At 35.4% G+C, this 26,731-nt stretch overlaps 1 protein-coding gene across 1 annotated transcript in view; it reads right to left on the reverse strand.

Moving 5' to 3' along the window:
- Positions 1-26,731, reverse strand: part of LOC111154966 (receptor-like tyrosine kinase) — an 86,768-nt gene that overhangs the window by 7,876 nt on the left and 52,161 nt on the right. Inside the window, exons 9-15 of the mRNA XM_022514924.1 lie at positions 25,343-25,443; positions 21,989-22,114; positions 20,629-20,715; positions 17,370-17,439; positions 12,671-12,803; positions 11,307-11,416; positions 10,983-11,142 (exon numbers count right to left, since the gene is read on the reverse strand). Of these exons, the coding sequence (XP_022370632.1) occupies positions 10,983-11,142; positions 11,307-11,416; positions 12,671-12,803; positions 17,370-17,439; positions 20,629-20,715; positions 21,989-22,114; positions 25,343-25,443 (787 nt within the window). The remainder of the gene's footprint in view (positions 1-10,982; positions 11,143-11,306; positions 11,417-12,670; positions 12,804-17,369; positions 17,440-20,628; positions 20,716-21,988; positions 22,115-25,342; positions 25,444-26,731) is intronic.

Below are 26,731 nucleotides of genomic sequence, written 5' to 3' on the forward strand. Positions count from 1 at the left end.
TTTTTTGCAAATTAACTGTCCATACATATGTGGGTCAACTTTTAGGTATTCTGTTCTGTTTAACTGGTCTATCTTCCCAACATTACACTGTCTTGATGAGTGGAATTTTAAATCAGACCTCCAACTTTTTTCCTCAAAGCTGTTCTGGCTATTACAGATCCTCTGTATTTCCTTATCAATTTTAGAATCAATCTGTCAATCAATTTCTACCCCCAAAATTAAAAGCCTGCAAAAATATTCTTTGGGACTATGTTAAAAACTATAGATCAACTTGGAGAAAACTAACATCTTAATATTGAGATTTCTGATCAATAAATAATGGTATAGCTCTCCATTTATACAGGTCTTTAATTTCTCTCAATAATGCTTTATAGTTTTCTTTGTGTAGATATTTCATATTTTTGTCAGATATATCCCTAAGAAATAGTTTTGAATACTATTATGTTTTTAAAAAACTTAGGGAAAGAAAACAATATGGAGAGTCCTCAAAAAATTAAAAATAGATCTACATATGATCTGGTAATTCCACTACTACGTATACCCAAAAGAAATAAAAATAGTATTTTGAAGAGATAAATGCACCTCTATGTTGACTGCAGCATTAGTCACAACAGCCAAGATATGGAAATAACCTATTTGCCCATCTACTGATGAATGCATACAAAGATGTGGTATATACACAACAGAATATTATTCAGCCATGAGGAAGGATATCCTGCCATTTACAACAGTAAGGACGAACCCTGAAAATATTATGCTAAGTGAGATATCAGACAGAGAAAGACAAGTAATATATGGTATCACTTGCATGTGGAATCTAAAAAAGTCAAACTCATGAAAAATAGAGAGTAAAATGGTTGTTCCTGGGGGATGAGGAATGTGAGGATAAAACTGATGTTGTTTAAGGGTACAAACTTGCAATGAGTAGTAAATAAGCCACAGTGATCTAATGCATAATATAATACAGACAAAAATACTGTACTATAATTATAGTGTGTATCACTACAACAAGCATTATAATATTTAAATGTATCCAACATGCTGTAACCTTAAATTTACAGTGTTATATGTCAAATATATGCAATAAGAATGACCTAAAAAAACCTTTTAATTTCTGACTTTTCATTATTTGTATATAGAAATAAAACTGATTTTTTTTAAATATTTCTCTATACCAGTTTTCATGGCTATGTAGTTTTTTTTAAAGATTTTATTTATTTATTTGACAGAATAAAACTGATTTTTAAACATTGATCTTGTATCCTATAATCTTTTTAAACCCTATTAGTTTTAGTAACTATTTAGTATATCACACTGGATTTTCTTCATAGATGATCCTGTTGTCCACAAATACTTTTTCCTATCCAATCTTTTCTGTTGGGTTCCCCCCCCCCACTTTTCTTGCCTTAGCATACTGGCTAGAACTCCAATACAACACTGAAGAGAAGTGATAGAGAGTGGGCATCCTTGTCTTGTTCCTGTTATTAGGTAAAATAATTCAGTCTTTCAGCATTAAGTATAATGTTAGCAATAGGTGTTTTTGGTTTTGGTAGATGCCCTTTATCAGACTGAGAAAGCTCTCTTCTATTCCTACACTGCTGAGAATTTCTATTAAGAATGAACTGAGGATTTTTTCCCAATACTTCTTCTGCATCTCCTGAGATGATCATATAGTTTTTCTTTTTTAGTATATTAATGCGGTAAACTGCACTGCTTGATTTTCAAAAGGTCAAACAAACTTGCATTCTCAGGATAAAGCCTATGTGGCCAAAATACGATTTTTAAAAAATAAACTTTGGATTCTATTTGCTAAATTTTTGTTTAGAATTTTTGTATCTATGATCATAAGGAATAATGATATATAGTTTTCTTCTTCTCTCTGGTGCTATTTCAAAGTAGTGCTGACCTCACAGAATCAATTAGAAAGTATTCTCTCCTCAGTTTTCTGAAAGAGAGTGTACAGAATTTATATTATTTCTTCCTTAAATGTTTGGAATGCCAGTGCCCTAAGAGTTTTCTCTTTCAGGCAGGTTTTTAACTAAACATTCCATTTCTTTAATAGATAAAGGGCTATTCAGATCATCTACTTCTTAAATGAGCTCTGAAAGTTATTTTCTAAAGAATTTGTCCATTTCAGCTAAGTGTGTGAATTTACTGGGAAAAAGTTGTTCATAATCTTCTTACTACCAAATACCTGTGAAGATCTGTAATGCTATCAACTATCTCATTCACTACATTGTTAATCTGCAATGTATTTCTTTTCTCCTGCTTAGTCTGGTGAGAGATTTATCATAAATAGTACTCTCACAAGCACTGGTTTCACTGATTTTCTCTACTGTTTTTCTATTTCATATTTCACTGACTTCTATCTATATTATTTCTTTTCATCTACCTACTTGTGGTTTAATTTGCTCTTTTTCCAGTTTCTTAAGGTAAAAATTAAGATCACTGATTTGAGACTTTTCTAATATTGGATGTTTAATAGTATACATATTCCCCTTTGAGCAGCATTCCCCCAAACTTTGAAATATAGTATTTTTTTCATTCAAGTCTAAATACTTGGTAATTTCTCTTTTGATTTCTTCTTTGATACATGGGTTATTTGGAAGTGTATTATTTAGTTTCTAAATATTTGGGTATTTTCTAGATTCCTATTTTTGATTTCTAATTTAATTCCACTGTGTTCACAAAACCCTATTTGTATGAATTGAATCTTTTTATATTCTCTGAATAGTTTTATGGCCCAGAATATGATCTTAGTAAATATTCCATGAACCCTTGAAAAGAATACGGATTCCGCTGTTGTTGGGTGGAGTGTTCTGTAGTTGTCATTTAGATTAAGTGGGTTGATACTATCATTCAAATCTAAATCCTTAAGTATTTTCTATTTTATTAATGGGGGGGCACTGAAATGTATTCAATTATTTTTAAAGAGATTTAAACAATAAGACATATATTTATGCATATAGTTAACATTTCTTGTGCTCTCTGTTCCCTCGTGTATTTCCATCTGATATCGTTGGTTCCTAAAGGACTTTTTTAACATTTTTTGTAATATGGGTTTGCTGATGACAATTATTTCAGCTTTGGTATTTCTAAAAAAGTCTTTATTTCCCCCTCACTTTTGAAAGATATTTTCACTGGATACAGAATTCTATGTTCACAGGGTTTTTTCTGAAAAGTACTTTTAAAATGTTTAACTGTCTTCTCCCTTGCACTGCTTCCAATTTTCTTGGTTCCTTTGCCATCCTTCTCTTGGTTCCTTTGTGTAGTAACATGATTTGGTTTTTTTGTTTTTTTTTTCTGGCTGCTTTTAAGATTTTCTCTGTATCACTAGTTTTGAGCAATTTGATTATAATGCACTATGGCTTAGTTTCTTCTCACTTCTTGGATTTGGGGTTTGTTCAGTTCTTAGATTTGTGTGGATTTACAGTTTTCACCAAATGTGGAAACATTTCAGTCTTTCTTACTCTTTCTGTCCCTTCCCTTCACTCTGTGAACCCTAGTGAAGTTACCCCAATGAGAGATCCTTCTTCAAGAATTTCCTGCATCTTTTCTCTCCTTCCATTTCTTGCTTTACTCCCATCCCAGAAGAAAGGTACTCCTCTTCCTATGTCGAGACCTGTATACCTCTAACCGGGGCCTCCTGAGCCCATTCACCAATCATCTCTTGAACCTCTCCCGAAAAACCACATGTCCAATCTCTTTCTCCCTGGCCTAAAATGAACCAAAAAAAGCCTCTCTTAATCCTGCCATTCCGTCAAATCAAGATCATTTCACTCTCTTTCATAGCTGTACTCCTTCAAAGTATAATCTACATATTGCCCCCCCTTTAACATCTCCCACAGAGCCCCCAACAATCACATCTATCTTTAATGATTTACTAAACCCACTCATTCAAATGCCCTCAATGATTTCCTAATCCTTTCTGACCACTGCAGGTATATTTATAAATGAAAGTCTCCCTGAAGCTATGACACAGCATTCAATTTCTGTTTTAATTCTTTGTTCATCTTTCTTTTCTCGCTAACTGAAACTACATATTCCCTATATTCTTCCCTTGGCTTTCCTCTCTCTATATATTCACTACCTCTGGGATCAAACCCTCCTGTTCATTCAATCTTCACTTTAATGAAGCTCATGTCCAACTTCTAATATCCTGCTTCTATGTTTTTCAGAATTCCAGACCCACATCCCATACACTAGCATCCTGAATTCAACATGACTCATATCAAATCAATCATGTTTTCCCCAAACCAGATATTCTACCTGTCGTCTTCAACTGTGTTGTATCTTCACACTGACTTAAGATTTACTTCAACAGCAGAACTAAAGAAAAGTACAGATCAAAGACTGCACTGAAGCTTTCAGAAACACAGGCCCCAGGTAGGCAAGGAGAGTAGACATCTATGCAATGTATCTGACAGTTAAGAGCGGAGCCTCAGTGCACAAAGGTCAATTAATAAATGTACTCATAAATAACAACTGTAGTCAAAAGAGATGAAATCTTTGAAGCAAAGTCTGTGAGAGTGAGACAAGGAGAAATGTGAGATTCAGCATGAAAATAAAGACGGTAAGAAGTCTGTATGAGCCATTCAGGATTCTTTTACACATTCAAGTACACAGCTCTCTGGAGATAAGATTAACATAGCCGGCCGTGAATGTTCTTAAAATAAGTGACCCAAAAGGAACACATATGTACACCAATTTCAATTCTATAACTATGGAACACCTGCTAAAGGAAAATAAGTAAAGCAGAATTTCCACTGCCCATTCTGGGAAGAATGACTTATGCATAAAAATATAAGGCAGCAGTGGTAGGTGCCATTAGGTAAGTACAAAATTCTCTGGGGATCCAAAGAAGACCACATCAAAGGGCATTAAAGTACCTTATGCCTTTGGACCCAAGAGGAATTCCAGATTGGATGAAATGCAGAATATCAGGAAACGTACAATAGAAAATATAAAACTAAAAAGGGAAGATAAGGCAGGAAACAGAAGGCTCTGAAAACCAGGGGAAGGAGTGTGGATCTTTCTTTACCAATTCCCTGTAATTAAGAGTTGATTTTGGGGCACCTGGGTGGCTCAGTGGGTTAACGCCTCTGCCTTCGACTCAGGTCATGATCCCAGGGTCCTGGGATCAAGCCCCACATCAGTCTCTCTGCTCAGCAGGGAGCCTGCTTCCCCCACCCCTCTGCCTGTCTCTCTGCCTACTTGTGATAGCTGTCAAACAAATAAATAAAATCTTAAAAAAAAAAAAGAGTTGATTTTGAAAATTAACAACTTAGGAAACAACAGATGTTGGCGAGGATGCAGAGAAAGGGGAACCCTCTTACACTGCTGGTGGGAATGCAAGCTGGTGCAGCCACTCTGGAAAACAGTATGGTGGTTCCTCAAAAAGTTAAAAATAGAGCTACCCTATGACCCAGCAATTGTACTACTAGGTATTTTTATCCAAAGGATACAAACATAGTGATTTGAAGGGGCACATGCACCCAATGTTTATAGCAACAATGTCCACAATAGCAAAATATGGAGAGAACCCAGATGTCCACCTACAGATGAATGGATAAAGAAGATGTGGTGTGTATACACACACACACACACACACACACACACACACACACAATGGGATATTATTCAGCCATCAAAAGGAATGAAATCTTGCCATTTGCAACAGTATGGATGGAACTACAGAGTACTATGCTAAACGAAATAAATCAGCCAGAGAAAGAAAAATATCATATGATTTCACTCTTATGTGAATTTAAGAAACAAAACAGATGAACTAGGAGAAGGGAAGGAAGAATAAAATAAGATGAAAACAGAGAGAAAGACAAGTCATAAGAGACTCTTAACTACAGGAAACAAACTGAGAGTTGCTGGAAGTGGGTAGGTGAGGGGATAGGGTAAGTGGGTGATGGGCATTAAGGAGGGCATGTGATATAATGAGCACTGGGTATTGTATGTACTTAATGATCACTGAACTCTACCTCTGAACCTAATAATACAGCATATGTTAATTAAATTGAAAATTTTTTTTTAAAGATTTTATTTATTTATTTCACAGAGAGAGATCACAAATAGGCAGAGAGGCAGGCAGAGAGAGAGAGGAAGGGAAGCAGGCTCCCTGCTGAGCAGAGAGCCCGATGCGGTGCTCGATCCCAGGACCCTGAGACCATGACCTGAGCCGAAGGCAGAGGCTTAACCCACTGAGCCACTCAGGCGCCCCTAAATTGAAATTTTTAAAAAGATTTTGAGAGAGACAGTGAGCGAGCGAGTGAGTGGGAGCATGCACTTCTGCTATGAATCTGCCCTAGAATCCATGAGCAGGAATACTGGATACCTACCAGGCCATCACACATATCTGCTATCAATGAGACTTTCCTCTAGTGTACTAGATGCTTAGACACTGCTCCATCAGAACACATGCTATGTGAAGGTAAATGTTAAACTGAATGGTAAGGACAAGGAAGGAAAGGGAAAAGGATGTTCACAAGATCTCTTGAGGAAAGTATCTATTCTTAGGTAGAGCCTAATACAGAAAATACATCAAGGGCAATACTTGATCACAAGACAATAACCAGTCACCTCTGAAAATACAACTGTTCCTAAAGTAAATCCATTTATTATTCCTCTTTTCCAGAAAATACCAGGACTATTAATATATTATTAAATACAACTAAAAAATACATTCTTAATGTTAATAATATTAAACTTTAAATCTTTATTTCCTAAAATATGAATGATCCTTTCACCTCTCCAGCTTTTCCTTAATGTCTTTATATCTGTCTTATATCAATTCCACTTAATGCTAATTTTTATTTATTTAGTTATTTTTTACTGAAGTATAGTTGCCACACAAAATTACATTCCTTTCAGGTATACAACACACAGTGATTCAACAAGTTTATACGTTATGCTAACATGTGTTAGCTACAATCTGTCAACCTATAAATGCTATTCCTCTTAAAATGTGAATTTCATGTTTGAATAATATGTCTAAGGTTGTTGATGTGTAAAATCTGCAACCATAATGGAAATGAATAAATACTGGGAATCTAAGCATTATTCTAAAATAAGCAGTAAAAAAACATAAAACAGAAAGTTTTCCATACTTCTAAAAATGGTAAGCATTCTCTGAAAACTGTACCCTCCTCTTTGATACCACAGTAATTCAGAAGCCCACTCTTCATGGGTATATTAGGAATGTGAGTTTCTCCTGCTCAAACCTGCTCAGGGTATGGCAATGACTTTACCTTACACTGGGCAAACAAGAGCAGTAAGAAGCACTCTGCTGTAGATACAGTATCTGGATAACTTTGCAGATTTCCCTCCTTCTTCTAGGTCATCTTTAAAGTTCACAAAATAAATATTGTAAAGGCACAGGAACCCATTTTAATTTACTCTACACCCTAAAAACTGTTCAGATACCTTAAAGAGTCTCCTCACTGCTATAAGCCATACTGATAAGATTAGCATGGAAATCATTTCCTTGACTTGTTTTTCCCCAAGAAAATGTTTTTTAAACACAATGTAATACTGTAAAGACAAAAAAAGCACCAAGAAAGAAACTTAATTGTGCACTTCTGATTGCATTTAGTCTCTTAGTAGGATGTAGTCTCTTAACAGCAGAATTATGTTAGCTACTATAATTACCTAAATAATTGAAAGAAGATATAAATCAAGAAATCTACTTTCAAATAAAGGAAAAGAAAGTTACAGGAAAAAAAATCTATGGTGGTATCTACATCTGATGAAAACAGAATAAAAACAATATCCAGAAATTCTTAAGAATGCCTAAGATGATGTCATATCTTGAAAATAATAAAAGAGATTTATAACTAGTCAAAATCTAGTTGTGCATATTTCCTAAGTTTAACAGTTAAAAGCTGACATTAACATTATAAGAATCTTGACATACTGAAGTATTGAATCCTTCCAGTAAAAACTGTGAAAACACAAGCAAGAGATGCAATGTATTATTTTTAAGATAGAAAACATTAATGTATTTCCAAACCAAATCACACAGAACTTTAAGCTATAAGAAAAATGCAAAAATGTTAAGGATCTTTTAAAGGACAAAGAGAATGCCCTCTCCAAGGCAGAAATAGGTGTTACATTTATACCTGAAATATGTATTTTACATGTACAGAGACTCTGGTGAGAGTGGGGTTACATTACTTATTCTATATATGACTATGTATAAAGTTTCTCAGCCCCAAAGTACCATATTAAATGTAGCTTTTGAACCCCCAACTCCATCTATAAAGGAAAAACAGGAACAGAGAATATCTACATATTTTCAATACAAACATTAAAAAGCAATCTTTAACGTTTGTGTTTTAATATAAGAATTAAAAAAGTAGGGGTGCCCCTATAATGTATAAATACATTAAATTAAGCAAAGTGTGTTTTGGGGGCTTCCATGTGCAAGCAAACAGCACTACTGGCCATCGTGTACAACCCCTTGAATTATTACCTGTCAATTAATTCATAGCTATCAATCAATACTCCTTTTTCTAAGAGAATAATCAAACAGTCCCCAATCTCTTGAAGTTACATGGCCTATCTGTCATTTAAGAAACATCCATTTCCTGCCCATTAGACTAGTTTTGAGTCACCACCACTGCCCCTTCATTTCTGCTAAGGCAATTATGCTATATTTCAATGAGTAACAAAATCATAAATTCCAAAATCAACCACTGGAAAAATAAAAAGATCTCAAAGAGATGGGTGACTTAATATTTCAAATCAACAACAGAGTAAGATTTTTATTTTTTTAAATTTTTTTATTATTATTATTTTTTAAGATTTTATTTATTTGACAGACAGAGATCACAAGTAGGCAGAAAGGCAGGCAGAGAAAGAGGAGAAAGCAGGCTCCCCGCCGAGCAGAGAGCCCGACGTGGGGCTCGACCCCAGGACCCCGGGATCATGATCCAAGCTGAAGGCAGAGGCTTTAACCCACTGAGCCACCCAGGCGCCCGCAGAGTAAAATTTTTAAAGAAAATATTCAACAAAGTTTCTTTTACTTTTTTGCTTTCAAAAATGTTCAGATACAAGCTTTTCTATTAAAGGGGTAGATTTGAAAACCATATAGTACTAAGTTTAACTGATACTATGTTTTAAAGCTATGTGCTAAAACCAAAGTTAAACTCATCTGCACCCCTGTGAAAACAATTTTGCTTAATGTAAAAGCTGTTAAAGAATTCCAGCTAGAATTCAGAACTTCTAAATCAATATCTAGCAACCCCCCAAAACTAATACCATATCAATAAGAATATAATTGGTCCCTAATGATACTCAATATAGCAGCAGTGTGCTAGCTTAAAATCAAACTCTGCTTTCTCTTTTCATATTATTTGAGAAAAATCAAAATCAAAAACAAAAATGCAACCCTTCCCTCCCCTCAAAAAAAAGTCTATCCTGAATTATATGGGCAGGTCCTAAATGCAAGCATATGTATCTCCGTAAGAGAGAGGCAGGAGTTTTAAGAGACAGACATACACAGAAGAGAAGATGATACGAACATGAAGCAGAGCGATCCAGCCAAGAAGGATGCCAACAGCCACCTGAAACCGAAGAAGCAAGGAAGGTTTCCCCTTTAGTGCCTCTGGAGGGAGCATGGTCTGTCTATACCTTGACATCAGACATTTGGCCTCCAGAACAAATGTGAGAATAAATCTCTGTTGTTTTATCACCAAGGCTGCAATAATTTGTTATAGCATCGAGAGGATACTAATACACTGAGGAAATGACTGTATTAAGAGAGTGATCCTTAGAGCATCCAAACTTAGAAGTAAAAGGGTAACCCCATACTGTAAGTAAAATATATTGATGAGACACAAAATACAGTGACACAGTAAGCCCAATTTTTAACAGTTGAAACTTTGAAGCAGACAATTCTATAAGATTTTATGTGATGACGTTAACATTGTTGAGTGGCCACAGAGGGGGACCGTATAAGTAGAAGTTTTTTTTCTTTCTTTTTTTCGTATTTTTTTTTTTAATTTTTAATTTTTTTAAAATTTCTTTTCAGTGTACCAGAATTCATTGTTTATGCACCACACCCAGTGCTCCATGCAAAATATGTGCCCTCCATAATACCCACCACAAGGCTCACCCAACCTCCCACCCCCCGCCCCTTTAAAACCCTCAGATTGTTTTTCAGAGTCCATAGTCTCTCATGGTTCATCTCCCCCTCCAATTTCCTCAACTCCCTTCTCCTCTCCATCTCCCCATGTCCTCCGTGTTATTTCTTATGCTCCACAAATAAGTGAAACCATATGATAACTGACTCTCTCTGATAAGCAGAAATTTTACCTAATCTCTACCTGTTCAGCTACAATAATAAACTGCAATAAGCAAGAGAAAGGAAAATAATTCATCTTTCAAATCAGACTAAAAAGTGAGAAGTTAAAAGAAACTTAAAATATCTGCAAATTACCTACAAGTAAACATTGCTTCTGAAACTATTCATCACTAAGTATAAAGGATCCAGTCTATGATCTGCTTTGGTGGGCAGAACTACTCAGAAACTGACAAAAGGGAAGAGAGTGACATCTGGGGAATTATAAATAACACAGGTCATAATGTTGAAAAAGGCTATTTGAAAAGAAGAAAACAATAAATCTTTATCATCTGGCAACAAGTTGGTCATTCTGAGATTTAAATAAGAAAAGAAAAATAATCAGCTCTGGAAACCTCTCTAAGCCTTAATAGCCACCTCACAAACTGGGGTATTAGTACCCAGCTACTTCTTAGTGTTCACAGCTCCTCACAGGGCCATTCTGAGGATGAACTGTGATTACACACAGTGAGAGATCATGGTACGGGTCACAGCTTCTTTCCATAAACTGGCTGAATGGAGCTAATGACACTAGCTTTCTCAATGAAACATGTCAGGGAACAATTACCAGATTAAAAAAAAAAAAATTAAAACATAAAACCTGTTGATGTCCAGGAGTCCCAGCACTTACCACATCACTAGCACTGGAGAACTCATTATTAACCAGACTTTCCAGAGCCATCCACCGAACTGGCCTATTTTCATTGTCCCCCAGACAGTGATAATCCATGGGAAACAAGTCTCTGGAGAGGGCATTGTCTGTGATCTTAACTTGGAGTGTGTCATCAATGCTGAAAAGTAAAGACATGAACATTAAATCCAATTGGTATATTTAAAACATATGGATCACAGTTACTCTAAAATACCATATAATGCCCACTGTGACTCCTGGACAGGACCCCAAATCCAGAGAAAACTAAACATGAAATGACAGTGACAAGCTCATGGCACCCACACACAGTTCCTGGCAGCCAGGTCTTTGTGGATAACTTCCCGTCTGGCCAGATAGCTCATTCCACAGGCAATCTGAATAGCCATGTGTACCAGGTCTTGTTGAGAAATTGCCTGTTGGGGGAGAAAAAAAAGATGTTTGGAGGTAGCACAAAAATGATGATGGCAGTCAGCTACTTATTTTATCCCACAATCCTTCTTTATCCCAAAAGACACAATACTTCTTAATCCCAAAATACTTCTTTACGTCTACACTGTAGTTTTAAAAAGCTATTTCTTGACCAAGAATATGTTCCCATAGCTCTCTAATATCTGTATCTACTACAGTCTTACCATCCTGTAATGTAACTTACCATTTACTTCACTGCCCCTCTCATCTGTCAGGTATAGCTCCCCAACATCTAGCACATAAAAAACTGCTCAATAAATATCTGTTTCATGAATGCCGGATTCTCAAGGTAAAATTTCAAATGCTTATTATTCAATAGCCTGTTCTTTTCTTAAAAACTAAAAAAAAATAGTTTTTATTAGATGATCTCTGAGGACCATTTTCAAGCTAATAGAAGTCTACAGCTCTTGCTACTGACGTGCTCCTGTAGAGCCAGGATGCCAGTCTTGTGGGCTGAGGAATGAAATTCTTCCTCAGGTGATACTGATGGGCTATGGCCTCCAACAACTTGTTGGAACCCTGGCTTTAATCCTGACATATTAAGTCAAAAACCCAATGCAGCCTTTGAATCCACTTTATCCTGGCAACTGTAGTAAGTACATTATTATAAACCCTAAAACAAACTTAATGTGGCTACAATTTACAGTAAAACAAAACACCAGCTAGGCTTTAGGACAACTACCATCATGTGTCTGGAATGTAGCCAAATGCTTCACAGCTATGTACACAAGCAGTGAAGAGAAGGAAACTCTTAGGTGACTGACATCTTAAACCAAGCATATTAAAAATAAGTGGATTATCTCCAAAATCTAGACTTCCAGTCACCACCAGGTTTTGATACAATATGGACCAAATGACTCAGTCAAATGTGTTTCCATTCCTAGAAGGGAGATCTAGTACTAGTACCTTCAAAGAGTTATCAGGAAAATGACTGAGATGGTGTTAGAGTTGAGATGATTATAAATAAACACACAATGGATAAAAAGGAAAAACTTTAGCATCAGTAAAGTGCAATCTTCAAGACTGGAATCATAAACCATCTTCCTCTAAATCAACAGGTTATAAATATCTTCTGGCACATTTTGAGTTTCTTTTTGCAGGCTTTTACACAGTTTATATTAAGAAGGTTAACATCTACTTTCAAAGATACAATCAGAAGTTCCTGGTAAATAATTGGTATATGGGCAAATTTTTCTCACCTGTGGATTATTGGCCTCTACTAATTTGCACTGCCGTAAAAACAATTTAAGATTCCCCCAATTCATGTAAGGCAATATCACCATGGGCTTTTCTCCTTCTTCTATACACACATGCGTAATAGGAAGAAGATTTCTACAAAATAGTAAGAAATCAGGAGAACAAGTGAAATCTAAATCCTCAAGGGCTTATTTTTAATAAAAAGTAATAAAGATAACCTAAAACAAAACAAGAAAATTTCAAACATACTTAAAAACATGATTACCATTAAAAATGTAGTAAAATAAACAAATGCCCTTTGAAACTAGACGTCAGTATTTTCCACATACGCACTTTCTTTTTTTTTTTTTTTTTTTAAGATTTTATTTATTTATTTGACAGAGAGAGATCACAAGTAGACAGAGAGGCAAGCAGAGAGAGGGAGGGAAGCAGGTTCCCCGCCAAGCAGAGAGCCCGATGCGGGACTCGATCCCAGGACCCTGAGATCATGACCTGAGCCGAAGGCAGCGGCTTAACCCACTGAGCCACCCAGGCGCCCCCACATACGCACTTTCTTGATAGGGAAAAGCAGTAAATTCTAAGTTGCTTCTTGTGAACTGGATTCTCTGAAGACACACTCTAACATTACATACATACACTAAATCTTTACTCTTAAGGGGTAATCAGAGACATTTAAAAAATGACTTGACACATTATGAGTGTATTATGAGATCCCCTTAAGTCCATCAAAACATTAAAGAAAAAAAAAAGGCAGACTATGAACCAGAATATGATAATCAAGAAGACCTCAGAGAGGCTGGAACTGCCACAATAGCCAAGATGTCCTCAGCTGGTCACATGGGACTTAGAATCTGATTTCTAAATACTAAATTTAACATTTATGGATAGTCTGTGCGACTCTCTCTCCTGACCTTAGTTTCCATATCACTAACATGGCATCACACCAACCATAAAATGCTGTTATGAATAAAGCCAAAGCACATAGTAACAGCCTTGTTTCTCTTTAAATTTCCATGGCACACATAAATACTTTTATCCTATTGCCTAATGACACCTCTTTCCACTGGTATCTGGAAATTATTTTTCTTCAAGGTTACGTAACTTTTTACTTAATTATCTCATTGATAAAATCATTAAAATCCCTCCAGAAGAGGTAACAAGCTGCATGAACATGTTTTAAAGTACAAACGGCTGGTTTTCATTCTGCCCTTTTATAAAGGAAAGGATAAAGAGGAAGATCTGGGACCTAGAGGAAGAGTGGATGAGAGAAGAAACTGGTTCTGCAGACAAGAACAAGGCAGACGAAGGGAAGGTTTTGTGGGGACCTAAGACAAGAACTGCATCCAATTCTCAGTCTTGCCCAGTGTGCTTGCAGAGTGAGAGCCCGGAGGTACTCAGTGTTTAGAAGGTCGCCAACAGGCAACTTGGGCCAATAGAAAGCCAAACTACAAGCAGAAAAAGAATTCAAGAGTACTCTGTCAGGAAGTACTTCTGATGTAATTAAAATAAGTTGTTATTAAAATAAATAAATTTTATTTCTACAGCTATTTTAACCTACAGTAAAAATTATTCTCACAAAGTCCAGTGGAAAAAAGAATAAAAAGACTTTCAAAATGTTTTAAAATATTTCAATGCTTTACAATTCTTACTTAAGGAATGCTAAGACACAAAGTAAACATGTTTTGCATGTGGAATTATACACCACAACCAGTTCTAAAAAGTTAAATTCTAAAACAAGGCATCATTTCTTACTGAGTGTATTTTGTTTGCTTGATAAGTTCTGTAATATGAACACTGAAACTCATTAGTTCATTTTTATTCCTCAGGCCTAGCAGAGTTGCAATTGCAAAACTGGCACTTCATGAATGAGAATAAGAGAATGAACAAAGAAACGCACAGACACCCATGACACCAGGGATCAAAAAGAAAAGCATGGTAGGCCCTAATCCCCTTAAAAATGAAACAAACTGGGACGCCTGGGTGGCTCAGTTGCTTAAGCTGCTGCCTTTGGCTCAGGTCATGATCCCAGGGTCCTGGGATCGAATCCCACATAGGGCTCCTTGCTCAGCAGGGAGTCTGCTTCTCCCTCTGCCTCTGCCTGCCGCTCTACCTGCTTGTGCTCTCTCTCTCGCTCTCTCTCTGACAAATGAATAAATAAAATAAAATAAAAAATCTTAAAAAAAAAATGAAACAAACTGCTACAATGAGTGGAAAGAACAATAATGTACTTTCTACATATTAACAATGTGTTTTGCTCATTAAAAATTAGGAGTCCTGGGGCTCCTAGGTGGCTCATCAGTTAAGCATACAACTCTTGATTTCAGTTCCTGTCTTGATCTCAGGGCTGTGAGTTCAAGCCCAGCACTGGGCTCCATGCTGGCTGTGGCACCTACCTAAAAGCAAACAAACAAACAAAAACCACAAAAACACAAAAAACTTAGGAGTCCTAGTATTACTGTATAGCCAGGAAAAACAATTAACTATGACCAAACTGTACAATCTGCTTCTAGAAGATTTTCTCCAAACACTGAGTGTCCAGTATCGACCCTATTCAGCATGTGGAATTCTATCACTTAAGGGTGTCCTGGGGCTGCTAATTCATCCTGACAGGATGCTTGCTAGAAAACCCTATAGCTGAAAGCCACATGAGAAATGCTGCAAATACTTGCTCTGAACGCTGCAAAAGCTTATTTGGGCTACACAGGATATAAAACTGCTTCTTAGAAAATCCTAGCTTTGTCTCCCACTTCTGTGCTGAAGTAGTGCGGATCTTCTACTTAAGAATACAAGGTAGGCACCAAAGTACTAGATTAACATTACATACTAGTATTAAACACTTTTGACTCTTCCCTCTAGAGTCAGTGTAAGAGAACATCAAGCACTTCTAATACTGCCAAGAAGGACATTTCCCAAATGACCATTACCCAATTCTTGTTTTGTTACTCAGAGGAAACAAAATGTGTTTTTTAGAAAATAGAGTCTCAGGAATGAGTTATCCATCCATTCCTCTGTAAGTTTTACACTTGGACTGAATCAGGTCAATGGAAAATAACATTCTTCAACCACTTGATTTTAACCCTTAAGTCCCTCAGTATTGTATGTTCTTTTTTTTTCAAAGGCCCCTGGGATTTTTTTATACTCAGTGAAACTAAAAAGTTTATCTGTTCACTGTATTAATCAATGCCCCAAGTATATGATAAGCTTAATGAGGCAGCTGCCTCAGAATTTGAAACTAGAAAATCTTTTTTCTTCCCCAAGGAATATTTATGTTTCTTTCTCTTCTAATATTGAGATTTATGAACTTTTAATGGTTCCTCAGCTTGGCTGCCCAGAAGCTAAGACATGTTTTACGTTCATTCACAGCAAAAATATTTGTATCTTTATTGTTGGATTATTTGTTTTTTCTTCCACCATTACAATGCCATAAAACTCAGTTTGATTTTCATCACCATTTTCTTGATCTTACTACTGCTGCCTTCTTTTTAGGTTCTCAAATTTTTTCCAATATGAACCGAAGTATAAATGATATTCAAAAATAAAACTATGCACAGTCATCTTATTTTTTGGCAGAACCCAAGTAAGGGCTTAAAGTACCCAGAAATTAAAATGCATGCTGCCTTTTGCATGCATCACTGTCATGTGTTTTTTCCCCTAGAAGTCCATAAATATCTTCCAACAGGGATGGTCACTGTCCCATTTTTGTAAACATACACAACCAAATCTGCAAGAGGCATACAAATGAAGTTGACCTTACATGCTATTTTTTAAAAAAAAGCCCTTGACCCAATATTGACACTGCAGCACAGTGCAATACAATATAGAAGCCCTTGTTGTCTCAGAACGTAGAAGCTTTCCTTATAGCTCTGTGAAAAAGACTGATTATCGGGTTTTTAGGAAAAAGTTCTTTATATAGAACTGTAAGTATTTTTTAAAATCATACTATGACCTAACAACAAGATACTGGTTAAATAAAACACAGTACATCCATTCAATGAACTGCTACATAGCCTTTTAAAATGTGGAAATAAATTCACAGTTACTTATACGAAGAGTTAGGTACATTTTGTTATGTTAAAAAACCTGTTAATCAAAAAAAAAAAAAAAAACCAAACAAACAATAAAAACACTTGTTAACCTTATCAAAGATAGTAATAGCATTACAATTATTTAAGAAAACATCCTCTTGTTGGGCGGGGGGTGGAACTGGAAGTGTTGAGATACCCAGTTTACTTTAAAATATTTCTACACTTGTAAATATCTACTTATCATCTGGATAGATAACAGACATAAACAAAAAAGGCAAAATGTTCACTGGTTGTTAATTATGCTTGTCTTTGGTATTTTTTGTTTAAAAACTTCTTAGCAAATATTTTTTAGCATATATATGTATATATATATATATGTATCACTATTCTATTTTTTAAAGGAAAATATGCATAAAAGTATGTAAAACCTCTGGAAAGCTTAGCTATGTTTATCCAGATGTGAACTTATATACTCTGCTTTATTTTCCTCTTTTTACTTTACTGCATTTTAAAATTTTGTACACTAAGCATGCATTTCACTTTGATATTCTAAAAAAAAATAAGCTATTCCAAAAACCTTTCAGTTCAGAACATATCACAACATTCTTAAAATAAAAATGTAGCATACAATGTTACTATGCTTAACCTTTAAATGCTGGGTGGTTTCTTCTCTCACCTGTGATGAAGACCTCGTAGTTTACAACTTTCAGTGAGCATCATTGTCACCTGAATTTCAGAAGCTTGATCTATATAAAGAAAAAGACTAATTTGTACATCAACAGTAAAAATAGTCATAATAATTTATAAAGCTTCTAATCAATGCAACAAGAGAGAGAAAAAGAAGCCAAGATCCACATCCGAGCTCTACCCAGTAAAATACTGAACCAAGAGCAAAATCCAGAACACTGAAGTCAGGCACTAGGAGTCTGTGTCACATTCGCCCCTTAAAAGTAGAGCTGTCGAAGCAAAACCAAGCGGAATCACTCCCTCTTCCACACTTGCTAGTTGTGTCCACATTTCCAGACAGCTTCATTTAGTTTAAAACCTTTGTAGGCATGTAAAATGGGTAGACAAAGAGCCAAAAACTTGAAACACTTCGTACTTCTTTTGGAAAAAGGTGCTTCACACCAATGGAATAAACTCCTTGTCTAAAAACTGCTCAAAATTTAGGATCATTTAGGAATGGCAGAATGTGCCTTTATTTCTTTCTGTAATCTAAATAAATTTTAATTAAATTACGGCCAGGATGATTTGGGGACCAATAGTGTCTTTTTCAGACTGCAAACTAGTAACAGTTGGAGGTCTGCACCAAGTTAATAACTGTTTACTTTCCTGTCAAGGGTATGAAGATCTAAGTAAAAATATTTTAAGGCATGTCATTTTATGCATAATTTTTTTCAAATTCTTAACTTTAATAAGCATACTCTATTAAGCAAGGGACACTTGAACTGGATAATGATTTAAGAAAACTTTGAGTTGGGGAAAAAATAATTTTATCCATTTAGTAAGAAAAAATCATTTTCCTGGAAAAAAATCTTTTAAAATACTTACATTCCAAAAAATTACAAGAAAAAAATGATAAAAAATATTTATTTCAAAATTACAAAATATTAGCAGCTATAAAACAAGACCCTAACACCAATAACCTCAAATTAATTAATTCTATGGAATTCAATTTTACAATATTCATTGTGTGAAATTCAGATTCCTAATTTTAATTTCTGTAAATTTATATCAGAATATCCATTAAGTCTCTGTGCACATTTATGAAATTTTTAAGAAGCCAAACTGCAATTTCTTGCTTACACCTAAAGGCAAAGGACAAAATCTTTTAAAAACTTACTTCTTGCATTTTAAGAAGCACTTCTAATTGTGTGGCACGTAACAAAGCATATGGATTTGTGAAAGAATTTGGTCAGCTCTACATATCTTCAATTTAAAAAATCATAACATTCCAAAAGAGTAAATCTCAGAGATACCCAATCGTGTGGAGTCATCTAATAATTTAGAGGCAAGGACTGGGGTCAGTGGATTTCCTCTTTGTTTCTCATGCAAACCATGACCTCATCTTGGCTAAGGACTCACTGTGCTTTCACTTATTTCCAGCTAGCTCAGAAGGAACATTATAATTACAGTGGTAAGGCGTAGAAACAACCAAGTGCCTACAACTTCAAGTGTGTCCGGAAGGAGAAATCTTATCTTGTGAAACAGCCCCAGTATCCACGTTGTGTTTTCTTATCACTATTATTTTCCCTCCCCCTGCTTCCAACCCTAAATCAATCCAATTCTGTATAGAAAGCTCTTTTGCTAATTCAAGATTCATTCAGAATAAATTAGTAACAGCCCAGTTGTAAACTGCCCACAGATTACGTATAAACCTCAGAAAAATATTAAAATTAGAGAAATATTTCCTTAAAAATGGGGGAAATGGAGGTGGCTGGGTGGCTCAGAGGGTTTAGCCTCTGCCTTCGGCTCAGGTCATGACCTCAGGGTCTTGGGAGAGAGCCCCGCATCAGGTTACCTGCTCAGCTGGGAGCCTGCTTACCCGCCCCTCTCTCTCTCTGCCTGCCTCTGCCTGCATGTGATCTCTGTCCGTCAAATAAATAAGTAAATCTTTAAAAAAAAAAAAATGGGGAAAATGTAACAAATGTCAATAGTTACCAAACTTAGGGTTCAAATTTTACATTTACAAAGAGTAATATGTAAAATATCCTTCAAAACTAGTCAGGAAATCTAATGGACCTAACTTAAATATTACCCTTTAAAAGTGCTTTGGGGCTAGGAGAGGTAGGCAGATAAAATACATACTGAACAGTAGAGTAAGTTAAACCACTTTTTTAGAAAACATAAAATATGTATGTGTGTCTGTGCGTGTGCATGTGTATGAAGGATCCTTAAGCAAGCAATCTTGCTAAATTAAGAGAAATCAAATTCTACATTTTTTTTGTTAGGTTAGTACAGCTTTTTAGAAAAATAAACATAAATCCTTCATACTTTCTACAAATTCATTTAAGAAGACTTAGAAACATAAGTTCTTATAACTTCAAAAACTTCATAAAACTGCCACCTCCTACCTATAAAACTGAATTTAATTTTCCCCTCTATTTCTGCATCAAAATGCTAAATTTGTTTTTTTCAAAATTAACACCCTGTCATCTCAGTCTATATCAGACACTGTCAGATATTAGGTACCCTATAAATTACCACTTTTTTCTTTCTCTTAAAATGAGCAAATAGATTTAACATATAAACTTTTATAAATATGAACTATAAACTGAAAAATTCAGCATTAAATTTCTCCAAAATATTATGTGAATATCGGTATTCTGTTCATGATAACATAAACTAGTGCTACCCTTTAGCAAACAATCAGACAATATCTATCAAAATTTTGAATGTAAACACTTCTTACAGCAGCAATGCCAACTACAGCTGTACCTATAAAACTAAGCCAAGAAGTAAACATACACACATGGATATTTTCTGCAGCAATATAGCAAGGGGAGTGTAAGGAAAGAGAATAAGGCTATTCACATAAAGTACTTTGAGTCTGGGGGTCAATTTTTTATTCATTATAGACTGCAGAACTGGGAGTGGGAAGGAGGAAAGGAGGGAAAACTAGTAACAATGTTTTTAAGAGGAAAAACCCAAAATTTTTACCAAGGAAAAACACAGTATTAGATATAGCAACAATGAAGTCAAATGGATGTAGTTTAACTACAAACCTGGGTAATACCTAGTGTTTTAACATCTTAAACTATTAAACCTCTATTTTCTATACCTTATGAGAACAAAAGAAGTTAGTTTCATATGAGCTAAATTAACATGGACTGACTGAAAGGTCTGGCACAGACTGAGAATTTGAGACAGAATTTCACTGGCATGATCCACCTTAGGAAAGCATTCTGAAAATAGTATGAAAAAAAAAATCCTACCTTTAACTGTTTTTACAAATGCTTGCTTTTCTTTATTTGGGTCTTTTTCATCTACTAAAATCCCATGGAAAATACGCCCAAAAGTACCTGAAAGAAAAACAGTAATTAAGGAGATCACTAATCATCCCCTGCAGTGGGCACCCTGCTCAGCAGGGAGTCTACTTGTCTCCTTCCCTGTGCTCCTCCCTCCTGATCATGCTTTGCCCTCTCTCTTCTGCTCTCTCTCAAATAAATAAAAACCTTTAAAAAAAATAATGTATTTTTAAAAGCAAAGAAATTTTTTGTAATTAAGAAATGTTTTAACAGCTTTTAGAAATGCCATATTTAAAATAAGTATATGAGAATTCTTTCTGAATTATCCTAAATAAACTAATGATATAGCCTGGAATACTAGAACTGCATAATGAGGCATTTATGAATTTCTAGGCTTAGCTCTGGAATAATAACAAAGGAGAAAAATGGACTCCCCTCATACACTCAAAAACAGACCTAAAATACTTGCTTCTTCTCATTACTATTTGTCACTGGGGGCAGTTCAAGCCCCTCTCTTAGCTGTGATTGACTTATAAGCACCTCAACCAAGAGATGAATTCAGAATGACTCATATGCATTTAAAACATTCCAAGCTGGACTGTGGAAAGGGGGAAGAAAAACGTAATTCCTTTTTAACAACTTGAGGGGCTCAATGAAGTACTTTATTATTAATTTCTATACTCCTCCATCAGCATTTCCCCAATTAATACCCTATAACTCAAGAAAGAAAATAAGGAACACCAAGCGGGGAAGGCATGGGTAATGACATCTATAAAATATCTATTTTGTGTCAGTTCACTTAATGTACATCATTTTATCTGATCTCCACAGCTAGTTCAAGAACAGACAATGCAGTCCCAATTTACAGAAGAGGCAACTGGATGTGGAAGACAGTAAATGACTTCTCCAAGGTCACACAGGTGATAAATCCTGAGACTGGGATTAGAAGTTGGGTGTAACTCCAAAGCCCATGCTTGCTCTGTCTGCTAGAGTCCCTATACTATCTGTCACAGCAAACTGGCTTGCTAGGTGATGATATCACCTTTAAACAAAAACGAAAATATATTTAAAGGTAACAAACGCTAATATAAAATATATGCTTTAGTATATTTGAAAATTAATAATTACACCAAAGCTGTGTCAAGGCAAATTAAAGATCTAAAGAAAGAGAAAATAAAAATCAGTTTTATAAAGGAAATAAATTGTGCACTTCTATCTATCCTTAGACACGAAGAGATGAAATTCTTAAAATTTGAATTAAAAAAATTTTTTTTATAGTGCTAACACTAAATCTCCTTTGAGAAACTGGTTTTGAGATAATAAATACCTTCTTGGAGTACATCTTTTAAAGTTATCCTCTCCCTGGATATTGCTATATCCTTCACCTTAGCTTTGGCCTCCAAAAGAGTGACACTTCTCAGGTCGTTCTTCTCTATCCGCAAGGTAGGATAACCTGAGGAGCCAACAAAGCCAAACCAAGAAATATAAATACCCTTATTATGCCATCAGGGTCAACTAATTCAGTCAAAACCTCAGGACTCAAGTCACAGGAATACATAAATGGAAGAATCATACAAGGAAAAAGGCACACACATGAACAGGGAAAATTACTTATAAAAGCCACACTAAATTTGAAAGAAAACACTTTTCATCTACCCCAAAATCTTAAAATGAGTAATTAAAACAAGAAACACTAAAATGAGTATTACCATTACCACCACTTCAACTGCCTTTCAGCCAAATGAAACAAGCTTTGACTCACAGTGTTTAATTTAATCCCTTCTATGGACTGGTTTTTTCCCCAAAATTTTCTAATACAGTCTCCTAACAAAAAAACTTTTCAAATGAAGAGATGTCATAAAACTATCTTTTCTAACAAAACAACTAATCAATGTCATTTTATAGAGCCTAGTCTTATCACTGTGAGATACATGTTATTCAGTTCCCATATTTACCATTCTTATAATGGCAGCAAAAACAAAATTTAGCCATAACTTAAACTCTCATTCCAAGAAAAAAATGTTAGAATAAAAGAAGGATTCAGTGTCAGCAAGTAAAAATTAGAATGGTATCTCTAAGATTTATGCACTTTGGTAAACACATGGGAAGAAAACTCCCTGAAGATCAGTTAGCAGATCTGGATGGTAGTCACCAAAGGCTGCTGCAAGATCTAGATGATAGGCCTGAGAGCTTTGTGACCAATGGATTAGGCTGACATCTGATCCCACTCATCAGCAGTCTGAACAGACAGGATATACGCAGGTGTGTGTCTGTATTTGTATATGCTTAATCCTACTTGGAATTCTTGGGAATTTCTTGGATCTGTTGTGTTTCATTATTTTGGAAAATTCTTTGCCATTATGTCTTCAAATATTTTTTACTCCTCTCTTTGTCTTTTTTTATACTCAAATGAATTTCCATTGTTTTTAAAAGTGTTTGTTTTTGCCTACATAATAAACGATCTATCTCCTCAAGATAATGTCCATAAAAATAAGTACATTTCTTATCGATAGTAACTAAAAATATTTTTAATATATAATTTCAATGAACTAAAGTATTTTCCTTTTGACACATAATAATCGAATCTCTACTTCTTCAAGGTTACAATCACAATAAAAAATTGACTAATGAGCAAAGCTTGTCATCTAAACATTAAAAGCTATAATGTGTTTCTTCTGAATAGTCTGAACTACTTTCATAATTGTCATCATATCTTCTAAAGGACATATAATCCTTTCTTTTATTGATAGTGATGATAACTACTGTCATTTCCTTTAAATTTCACTTAATCTTGAGCATTCCCTCTTCCCCCTTTTCTTTTTCTTGCCATTCCTGTTAAAGAAACCAGTTCAGGGGGCGCCTGGGTGGCTGAGTGGGTTAAAGCCACTGCCTTCCGCTCAGGTCATGATCCCAGGCTCTTGGGATTGAGCCCAGGCTCTCTGCTCCACAGGGAGCCTGCTTCCTCCTCTCTCTCTCTCTGCCTGCCTCTTTGCCTACTTGTGATCTCCGTCTGTCAAATAAATAAATACAATCTTTAAAAATAAATAAATAAATAAATAAACTTAAAAAAAAAAAAAAAAAAGAGGAACCAGTTCAGTTATCCTAGAGAATGTCCAGCATCTGCTGCTTCCAGTATCATTTAACTTGTTCCTCTATCCCTGTATTTCTTGTAAACGTCCAGTCAGTTCCACAGCTGTGATTAGATCCAGGTTAACTCTTGGGGTAGGGAGAGGAAACAAAAATACAGCATGGGTGGTGTATCACATGTGGGAGTACAAAATATCTAGCTGTCCTACAGTTAGTGATGTAAAGTTTCATTAACGGAGTCAGGCTGTGACAGTCTGATCCCTCAAATGATCCCATTTCTCTTTGTTCACAACATTTTATGCACTAATGATCTTTTCCTGAATCAAATATTTTAATTGATGTTGCAAATATGATTTTCTAATTCCATCACTCCTTTCACATTTATTAGGCAGGATTCTTCTGTAAAGAAGCATTTTCCCTCACCAACCAACACTACCTGGTTACTCTGAAACCGCTGAAATATGAAATATAGTTCATATAGCCAGTGATCAGAATGAGGCATTACTGGTACCTCAGTTACCTCTCATGATGATCAACTTTTTCAAACATATTAAAACCCATGGATTTTTACATATTCAATGTCTCAGTTCACTAAAGTCATTCTTTTTGAAGCTCAATGCCCCATCTCAACCTGTCCATCCTGACAGTCCTGAAATCAGCCACTTCCCTAAAGAATTCTACTTCTTTTGAATGGGAAACAGTACTGAAAGACTGCAGCAAGAATATAAGAACCTAATTAATCAACAGCACTACTGAATTGAACCCTGATTTTGGTCCACTGTTTATGCTGATGATTATGTTGGTTTTTTATTTATGTGGAGACCGATTTTTCATTATGTCTAAATTATATTCTAAGAATGATTATTTTCCCTAACATCAACATGTTACGGTATAAAAGCATTCATCAAAATCCTATTTAAAGAAAAAGGAAATCAGATTCCATGTTCTCAATTCTAATGGCAGCTAGCTTCCTATTATGATTAAAAAACAATGTGCCTGGCTGGCTCAACTGGTTAAGCATTGGACTTTTGGTTTCAGCTCAGGTCATGATCTCGGGGTCCTGGGATAGGTTCCGCACTCAGCGCAGAGTGGCAGAGTTTGTTTGTCCCTTTCCCGCCCCCTCTGCCCCTCCATTCCCGCCGCGAGTGCTCTCTCTCTTGAAAATAAATAAAATCTTAAAAAAAGAAAAAAGGTAAAATCTATAGCCCTTAAGATTATCAAACAATTCATTAAAATCTAAGACTCTGTTTTCACACAGCTCAATAGCTTATTCTATCTAACTACCTAAAAATATTCTCTTTGAATTTCTACAGAAGTAATTCAGTATCCCTTTTGATGTAATTAATCTATGGAAATCTCCCCCAAAATTAAATCTAGCAATTAAACCGAAATTTTTTAAAAATAATTTTTACTACTCCAATTTTAGAATGTTTCACTCAATGCTCTAGAAAGCAAAAGTTGAAGGTCAAACGCAATTCTGTGCATGTTAGATACTATGTACACAGGATGGTACACAAATAACGAAGCACACAAGTACCACTGGCAGAGAGACCACAGACAACTTCAGTAAATCATCTTTACAATTAACTCTTACTGGTGATAGGAGTTGCATTGTTGGGTGTGTCGGCTCTCAGATACTGAGTCGTCTGGGTAGATGGCTGAGACAGCCCTTGGGAACTACTGCTGGCACTGATGCTGCAAACAATTTTTAAAAGAGAAATAACTGGTAAGTCAGCTTCAATGATAAATTTCCTTTTTCTATATATACAAAAAAGCATACAGCCTTTATAACCAGCTCAAAATCCTGATGGCAATCTCAATAATGTATGGATGTCCATCACAAACATTCCATGTTGAAATTTTAATCTCATAATGAAGAGCTATTTCTTTTTTCTATCTCCACAGTTTCAAGTAGGTTCATCTTATCAGTCATTCAGAAATGCATGTATTAATCCTCAGACACCAGACACAGCAGTCCTGAACCTCACAGAAAGACATATTAGGGACATATGGGTCATCTCTCAGGAAAAGAGCCCATGCCGTTCAGTTAGATTTCTTTCTTTTTCTTTTTTTTTTTTTTAAAGAGTGGAATGAAAGGCCTCTTTCATTAATGGTCCAAAATCAAATGGACTATATCAAATAAGGAATATCAAAGCAAATCAAATATACCAACATGCTCAAGGCTTGGGAAGGGTATCATATCATTTACTGAATCACATACATTTTCCTTCTCCCTCAATCCTACCTTTTTAGAATTTATGGAACTTACCAAAATTTTCTAGTACCTGAAGCATTCCATTACACCATATTATTCTTTAAATAATATGGGAGATCCAGAAGATCGTAGGCTCAAGTAAATGCTAACTCTGTACTCAAGATTACTACAAATTAATACCTCTTAAGCATATATTTCTGCCTTTTCAGTAGGTAACCACAGAACACCTGTTTTTGGAATTCTAAGTACTACTCAAAGATCAGACTGAAAATCAATGTCGTTAAAAATCCAGAGGAAGGAAGAGAAACATCACCAACCCCAAAAAGGGGAAAATAAAGGACTTCAATTTACTTACCCATAAAATGGAATTAAGAAAACCTACCTCCCAGGATTTTTGTGAGGCTCCAGTTCTATAATATATGTGAAACTACTACTTAAATAATACCAGCAACCAACATACCCTGATGGTTAAATAAAGGGCCAGCCTCAAAATTATTTACTGGTTGTTTCTCTCCAGTAACTGAACAGTAGGTGGCACTCTTGTACCACTTCAGAATTCTTGAAAAGCCTACAAAGATGCTAAGTACATTATTAGCCACAAAGCTAATTAAGTAGAACTGCCAGAATTCAGAGATGCTTTGGCTCCAGAGTCCAAGGTCTTAACCACTAGGTTAAACTCTGAAAACAAGAAATAATGTAAGTTGCTTTTATTCAATGTCTGGAAACCTTTGCCTGAAAACAGAAAGAAGCGGAACACCCAAAGCATGA

This window comes from Enhydra lutris, unplaced genomic scaffold (genome assembly GCF_002288905.1).
Source record: "Enhydra lutris kenyoni isolate GAN:26980312 unplaced genomic scaffold, ASM228890v2 scaffoldscaffold39, whole genome shotgun sequence".
Lineage (NCBI taxonomy): Eukaryota > Metazoa > Chordata > Mammalia > Carnivora > Mustelidae > Enhydra > Enhydra lutris.